Genomic DNA, 8,849 nt, shown 5'->3' on the forward strand with positions numbered 1-8,849 from the left:
AAGGTCATTAGTACCGCTAGAGCAAAACACCTCTTTAGTTCTACCCGTGATGCCAATAACTTTATCAAATCAAACGACTGCTTCATCATACTTAAATTTTAGGTTTTGGTTTCATGTCAGTGATAAAGCACGGCCTGGAAAACCAAAAAAATTCCTAGAAAACCAATTGCAAGACTAATTAGGCGAAAATCCAGCTCAAACTGCCAAAGAACTTTCGACCATCTTAGCAGTTGATCAGTAAACTGTTTATATGCGATTAGAAAGATGAAAAAGAAAGGAAAATGATTACGAAATGGCTGAAAATGGCATTTCGAACCGCTTCAAGATTGTGGATTCATTGCTTGCCAAGCAAAGGAAGAACAGTTTTCTTTGTCTAATTGGAGCTGGCGATGAAAAGTGGATCTACCACGGCAATTCCAAGAGCAAATAGTCGTGGGTTAGTCCAAAAGAGCCATCCATATCGACCCCGAAGCGGAATATTCATGCAGCAAAGTTTTGGTATGCATATGGTGGGATCAGTAAGGTGTAGTGCATTGTGAACAGTTAAAACCAAATGAAATTGTTCCTGCAGATATGTGCCGACTTCAATTGGTCAAATTAAACGATGTATTGTTGCAAAAAACTCCGTGAATAGCGAATGAAATGGCTACCACACCAATTGACTAAAGGTGCCATTTTGGCCACTTGTCGGCACAGTCGTCAAGGATTACAGCTGGAATGAGGAGTTCTGCCCCACCAAGCGTATTCACCGGACATGGCGTTTTCTGAATACCTCTTGCGCACACCCAGCACGTGACATAGGTGGCACGCAGCGCCTCAAAGTTGAAGAAGTGCGAAAAAGAGTGGATGATTGGATCGCTGCCAAACCAATATAAGTTCTTTCGACACGCTGTCGCCATGTTACCAGAAGGATTGGTAAAAGTTGTAGAAAACGACAGAAAATATTTTGATTTATATATTCTATCAATTTTTCTCAATAAATGCCTCTTTCATGTCAAAAATTATCAAAGTTACTGCAAGTACCTACTCTTTTGCCAAGTCTGCAAATCAGAATAAACAATATTAAAACAAATGAATATGACAAATGTTTACATTCTTTAATCAGTTTCATTTCTGATCTCAATTCGGAAACAACCACTGATCGCGTTATAAAAAATTACTGCTTTAAAAAAAACCTCGATGCCACGTCATGTACTTCTAGTGTTTCTGCGTTATGATCCTCTCAGAGCCTATATATGGCTCGTGATTACTATGAAATTCCTGCAATACAACATTCAAAGCCTCAAAGAGATTCGCTGCTTTTTAGGCTTTAATTAAAAATAGCAATGCTTTTGATTTTTTTATTTTCAGTGAGTTGTGTGGATCAGACGACAACAATGGTAATCTAAAAATTCTGAATTTTGCTGTTGTAGCAAACAACAGAGGAAAAGAAAAAACTGCCAAACGTCATGTGATTTAAACTTGATCTAAAAGATTGGAATAAAGACTCTTGATTATTGCTGAAAAGTTTGAATAAATGTCTGTTTAAATGTTTGTGTGGTATTTTTCTTATATTTAAGGCCATATTGAATACATCGTAACTGATTGATTTGCACAAGGAAGGATGACGTAAACGAAAAGTAAAAATTGGGGAAAATAAAAACAGAATTAAAAATGATAAACTAAAAATTGACTTTATCCACCAAAAATTGTAATTTTATACTGTCTGATGGATGATAAAAGTGATTAAATAAGAATACGTTGTATTTAAATTCACTAACACTTGCCAAAGCAATTCTCAATTTATATTGCCGTTAAAGTTTGATGATCGAATACTAAATAAAGCAAAGAATATTTTATATTAAAATAATGGATCGAAAGAGACCATAGGTAAGATAGGATACAGAAGGACACAGCACTTAAAATCTGCCCATTCGGTAAGTAGGTTTCGTCCGTCCGTTTGATCTTATCAGCGAAAGCACGTATATTCCTTAGTTGCAAGTGTCTGCATAGTGTAGGACAAAAAATGTAACCTCCCTCTAATGTCCCCAAAATTAGCTAGCTCAGGAGGGACTCGTTAGTCCGTCTCTACGACCTCAGATCCTCTTAAAGTGGCACTTAAGTGTGGTCCTAAACTATAAAATCCATAATTCGATACTTAGACAGAAAGGAAGAATTTACAGACATTGCGTTACAAAGCCTTTTGGAAATTTATTAAAGGACATCACCAAGTACCGCAAAATGGTACTCTGGAATTCTAACAATAATATTGCCTATCTAAACTTGCCAAAAAATTATATAAAAGCCAATAATGCTGCTATTGCTTTTCTCTTAGCAATTAACTTTAAAATATTATTAACGAGAAGAAACCTACAGCAGTAGGTTGTGATGGCACAAAATACTATATGATTACAACTCTCTCCACATAAAGCGTCAATTCAATTAAAGAATGCTAATGCATGTATGAATGCCTCTGTAGAATCCATGTACTGTGGTGTGGCCATCGTTCAACACAATTCTAACTAAATTCAAATTGCCTGGCAAGCTGATAGCATCAGATTTCAGATCAGAAAAAGGATATTAAAGTTGGATGTACTATTTAATCCAAAAATTCCATGTTTCGCCATTTATAAATTTTCTTTGTCTTTATTTCAGTCATGAAGGTGGAATAAGTTTTTGCCATAGAATAATTGTATGTTAAACCAATTTGATTCCCTCGATCTGTAAGGCGTTACCGCTAGTCTGAGTTTACAACGTTTTTGCCCTACACCGCATGGAATCGCTGCAAAATATTCACCAGCTCGTTGAGTATGTATTAACACAAAACAACTCAAGACCACATATACCACTATACCAAAGACAAAAACAAAATCAATTTTTTCTTCAAACGGTTTTTGTGAAAATGTTCCAAAAGGAAAACTTACCACATATCCATATTTTACACATATACAAAATATGGTGAAATAACAAACGCGTGGCTCTTCGCATATAAACAAGGAAATAATTGTCAATAACAAACTCAAAGAAGTAAACATAGTCACACTTCTATTGCTATACCCTCCTGGAATAATATTATTCATGATAAATGCGTAGTTGAATTAAACTTACTTAATTCAATCACCAACTCAAAAAAAAATCGATCAGGGTCTTGTGTTCGAATCGCTTGTCTGCAAAAACTTAACCACTTCGTCGAAAATAACTTCAAAATATACGCAACGGATGGATCTATCAATTCGGACATCTCTAGTTTTTCAATTATTGAATACCCAAACTTACTTATAGGAAAATTCAAAGTTCTACAAGAACTATCATCCACTTTCATTGAACTTCTGGCCATCAGACAAGCAATCATCCATCCATCAGAAATTAAGCTGAAAAAATTTGTAGTTTTCTCTGACAGCAAATCTGCTCTAATTTTAATTCAATAAGTATGTCTTCGATATCTACAACCTTTTAAAAGACCCAAGTATTGAAAAATGCCACATCATCTGGATCCCAGGCCACTGCGGTTTTAGTATCAATGAAAAAGCTGACTTCCATGCTCGTCAAGCTAGGTTCGATGGTACAGTTTTGTCCATAAACTACCCCCCCAGCGAAGCTTTTCTGCTAGTCAAAAAACTCATCATAAAACAATGGAAAGATGAGTATCATGTTTTAGCTAGAGAAAAAAGTGATCGGCTGTTCTACAAAATTTACCCTTTTTTGACACCCACGCTTCTACCTAAAGGAAAATTCAGAACATGGGAATTTAAAGTTCTTCACCGTCTTATGAGTAATCACACCTACGACAAGGTCTATTTTAAAATGATCAAAGTGTCCTCCTCTGACATATGTGAGGAACGCAATATTACTGAGTCTGCCGAGCACTTTATTTTTGAGTGCAGGAGGTTTGACATCCTTAGACAATCTTTCAGTATATTTAACCTGTATAACAATTTATATGAAATTTTTCGTGCTGGTAACTTTAGGCATTTGAAGCAACTGACTGCCTTTATCAAATTAGCTGAGTTTTCATTCTAATTTTACTTTTAGTATTTCTATTACAATCACGAATCGCCTACACTTTTTCTTTTATCGGCATTATTAGCCGGATCTTGACAGTACAGTACCAAGTACGGTGATTTATGGATTGACAGCGGAACAGAGCCTCTCATTGCGAACACTCTGCTACATCAGTCTACCTATGCTTAAATTTTTTCATCAATCCCTCTCAACTTCGTTTCTGGATTATGGATCTAACATTAACTTAACTGGTCCAATCCATCTCTAAACAAACAAACAAACACTTCTATTGCAAACGAAAATAAAAGCAAAGTTTTTAGAATCACTTGCATCAGGTTAGCTACGTATACATTTACCATACGCAGACAGAAACAAACTTTCGGAATACATAACTATTAAAAACGTACCATATACTTATCGTCCCGAGCATCATCGCAGTGGACAAATTCTTGCTTGATCAGGTCAATTCCCTCATCATTCAAATCGCTCTCGACCTTTAAGCACTTGTTTTGTCTACCCATCATGACTCTTTCAGGTGTGGCATCATGGAATTGGCGCCTATTGCAATACAAGCGAATATACGTATGATGTAAAATACCAGCCAACAAAGTTCCTAAGCTGGAGAGACACATCAGCATCAATGGCACGCCAATTAAAGCATACAATATGGTTGCAACTTTTCCTCCAGCTGTACGTGGTGTCAGACTGGCGTGTCCTGTTGTTTTTGCAATGGAAATATTGAAATATTTGTTGCAAGAGTAGTAAACATTCAAAGAAACGTTAATTTAATCATTTTAATTGGTTTCTTTATTTTCTTGTAATATTTTATAGACAAATAAAATTGAATTTGTTTTTTATTTCCATCTCTATGCTACTTACCGATTGTTGTTATCACTGTTATTGAATACAGAAGAGCTTCACTGAAGGACCAAGCCATTGGGTCTCCATTGCCAACAGCGACGAACAATGAATCAAACTGACTTAACGAATTTTCTGATATTTCAGCTGATAAGAGTAAATTGGCTGCGCCCAGACGTGTTGCCGCTACTATAGTGCCCTCGAATCGTCTTAATTGTTCATGTACCAGCAAGGTCCAATTGCTTTCGTATAAAACATTTAATTTCTCTATAAAATTTTGAGCACAAGATAAATGCCATATATAATATATACTGACGTTTTTCATTTTAATTTATATTGCTAATTACATTCATCAAAGAGAGCATTTTAGATATGTTCACGGCCCACTTGCGAATCATTGGTTGTTTTTGCTCATGTAAACAAAATATTAATGTTAAGCTTTTCAACTAGTGTTAAGTGGCGATGAGTTATCTTTTTCTCACTTACATACAAGCATAAGGAGGCTGTAGTAGTTGATTTTCACATACATGCACATGTATTATTCAACAACCTTTAACTTTCGGTATTTTAACCGATAAATATTATCGTTCGTTTCGCTTCAAAAATCAAGTAAAACAATTTTTGCATTAGTCTAAAGGAGGCTGCTTTGGTCATAACGTCATCATTGAATTCTGCTCAGGTACACATGGAGCAGATTTGTGGGTTAATAGTTTCGATAAACTGTAAGCTTACGTTATTTCAATGGCAAGCTTACGACTTATATGCGAGCTCTACAATCTGTAGCTCTACAATCTGTACCAATTTGCTGATGGATACTTGTTACATTTAGCACCAAAAAGTTTAAAGCCCTATCACGAACTAAATGGGGAAAGTCTCCGTCAGTTAAAACCATTCTAACATGGTTTCCAAAGGGGTCGTTTCTGAATAACCGGTGTCGTATGTTGGAAAATATGGAAAATTATTTGGCAGGCAAAGTCTCAAACCATCTACTAGACAAAGAAGTTTTCTCACGTGATCGAAATACCCACACCATATAATTTACTGCAATTCGATAATGTTATCATCGAATCCACTTCACTTTTGTCTATTTCTACAGCACAGTCTGCCACTTCTACCACTTCGCAACCTCTACTTGTTTCGTCTTTATCAATCACTAAACAACCTCTACCTAAAATTGTCAAATGTGTTGTTGACTATATCAACAATAAAGCATTTTAGATTCAACATCTCAGCTTAATTTCTCATAATCTCAACTTCAATTAACAATAAGGAAATCATCTGCTACCATTTCTGGCACAGAATATGGTAGTTTCGTTACAGATAAATCGAAATCTCTTCTGAATCGAAGCATTGAGATTATTCAATTTCACTATCAGCTGTGCAGCTGTAACAAGCTTTCAGCCTATTATCAGCTCTAATTTAAGCAGCTGAAGTGGGCACAAGTCTATTGATGACAAAAGAAACTGTCGCATCCGCCAGCAAGCTTCAGTGAGTTGTGTCATTCGTTGGTTCAACAAATCTAATATGTGTTGGTGAGAGAATTGAAAAATAAACTTTCAATTTTGATATTGGACATCCCATCATATTGACAAAACTTCGTTCGTTTACCAAAGCGCTAATCATACATTCTCGTCGAAGGTTTTGGCATGCAACACCACCCTAATTTCTGACTGCAATTCAACAACATTTTCTAGCTTATTAGGTTCATTATTTGTCCACGTTTCGAAAGTATTATTGTTAAAAAGATGAAAGCCTTAGATGTGGAAGACTTAATAGTTATTCAACTTATCCAATCATAATCAGTGAATTTCAAGTGAAGTTTGCTCACCTCTTCTTTGAGTTCAGCAACAGATATATTCTGCTAAGCGGATGTCTAGAAATTGGAAAATTCTTTGTGTGCTTGAAGTCCCTTTAGATAACGAGCAAAATATTCATTTTGCTCCATATCATTTCTGCACCAATTTCCGGACTTGTCTCTTAAATGAACAATTCGCTTGATCGGCAATTTAGTAGCTCTCCATAAGGAATATTTATCCAACATACCTGAATTAATGTGATTGCAAAATTTTTAATTTGTTCATCTCTTTCATCAATTAGACATAAGCGCAGATTCTTTGCCGCTCCACTCAAATTCTTTTAAGCTAGAGTATTATTTGTAGGCTAACGTATTTATTGACATATCAAAATTTTTGGGGTAAGCAAGAATCTTCTACCGCATTGCCAATTTCAAAAGAGTTTTTCAAACTCAAATTAAGGTAAATCGTTATCGATCCACTCTCCAAAAGTCCCATTATCAGTTTTACGATTGATGTTATTGTACTTAAATAAGAAATTGTGGGAAGTCATGTTGAAGACGGAAATCGACGGGCGATCAGAATTAAGGTCATCAGTGTAATAAATATGAAGTAAATTAGCACAACTTCCAGAGCACACCGCAAAACGCAGCAAGTCAGGAATTTTCTTTAGGTCAGATAACAAGTTTGCGGGTCTGCCCCCACTATAACCCAACAATAAAATAGTTGTTGCTGCGGTTGGATTTGTAAAGTTTACTTTCTTTCGGATTCATTAGTCTAGAATTTAATACCAACGTTTGGCATTAAATTCACCTTCAACAATAATTTTTGCACCCATTTGCGTAAAGAAATCGACAAAATCGCCACATTTTAATGAAAACCGAGCAACCCATATAGTGATTTGACGACCTATTTGCATAAAATAGAAACTAAGATCGACCTTGCATTGATAAGAGTGTTTATCATCTCAACCGGCTTTCTAATTACACCCTCGATTTTGAGAAACGGTTTGGGATTTTGCTATGTATCTGCATATTGGTAATTAGGAGAATTATCACAACTCCACAACAGTTACATCAGTACTTTATCTATCAAAGGAGTGTTCCTGTTGATGAAAGGAATAATTATTATTATGGTTATTCTGCATTGAGTTGTATGAAGTAGTATCCTGAAGTTTCTTCTGAGACGTTTTTCATTTGGTTTGTCTTCACGTTAGTAAGGCGATAGACGGCAGGAGGAATGGTCATCTTAAAAATGTAGGCATTGAAAACGTGTTAGCTCTTATTGAAGAATACAACAAACAACAAAATTTTCAATGCCTGCCACATTTCACATAGCTCTCAGATTATTGCTATAGAAAAAAAAGGAATTGTCTACCGGCAAAAACCAACTCGTACAGAAGTATGGCCCCCGTTTCCATTCTCAAGAAGATCCTTGAAAGAATATTATGCTACGGATTGAACTGTCATCTTCAATCACAAAATCTGCTCCATGACTCCCAACCCGACTTCAGGCGCTCTAAAACCACTCTTAATAACGTTATTATCCTCTGGTCCCCTCTTAAGCTACTTTTAGCTAAAGGTCAAACCCTTATAGCTTGTTTCCTAGATTTTTCAGCAGCTTTAGACTCAGTTAGCATTCTCGCTCTAAGATCTGCACTACTTTATTTAATTTTACCAACAAGATTTTGCAGTGTTTTATATAAACCCCTACAAAAAACATTCTAGTTAATAGCAATAACCACACCACACACAGGATATCCTACACGAGCGTCAGCACTAAGTCTAATTTTTTTCAACTTTTACGATGTTGACGTATTTAACCTTTTAACTGAGAATGTTTCGATATTGGGATATGCAAGTGATCTCACTATTTTTAGCTCCCACTCTGGAACTTATTTAGCCAAACAAGCCGTACAATCCGCCTTACATGTCACTACTACGTTTCTATAGGTCTCGCTGTCTGTTCACAGGACAAAATTCCTAGTCTTGTCTGGGAAAAAGATAACCACTTTACGTTAACGACTCCAATATACCGCACATGAAATCGTTCCATTTTCTAGGCTTCGTACTGAATAGAAAGTTTTCTTTCGTATATCATATAGACGCGGTCGGCAAACAATTAATAAACGCATTCAAATCCATATATGGGATATCATGGCCCGCTAATCCTCTTTAAATAATAAAATTATATACCGCGTTATTGAGACTAAAATTA

The 8,849-nt window shown here is 35.8% G+C and overlaps 1 protein-coding gene across 1 annotated transcript in view; it reads right to left on the reverse strand.

Annotated features, from left to right (window-relative positions):
- Window positions 1-4,376: 4,376 nt before the first annotated feature.
- The window catches only part of LOC119640678, an 83,129-nt gene continuing 78,656 nt past the window's right edge, over window positions 4,377-8,849 (reverse strand). Inside the window, exons 3-4 of the mRNA XM_038038869.1 lie at window positions 4,861-5,106; window positions 4,377-4,696 (exon numbers count right to left, since the gene is read on the reverse strand). Coding sequence (XP_037894797.1) covers window positions 4,377-4,696; window positions 4,861-5,106 — 566 coding nt within the window. The remainder of the gene's footprint in view (window positions 4,697-4,860; window positions 5,107-8,849) is intronic.

Source organism: Glossina fuscipes, unplaced genomic scaffold (assembly GCF_014805625.2).
Source record: "Glossina fuscipes isolate IAEA_lab_2018 unplaced genomic scaffold, Yale_Gfus_2 122, whole genome shotgun sequence".
NCBI classification, from domain to species: Eukaryota; Metazoa; Arthropoda; class Insecta; order Diptera; family Glossinidae; genus Glossina; species Glossina fuscipes.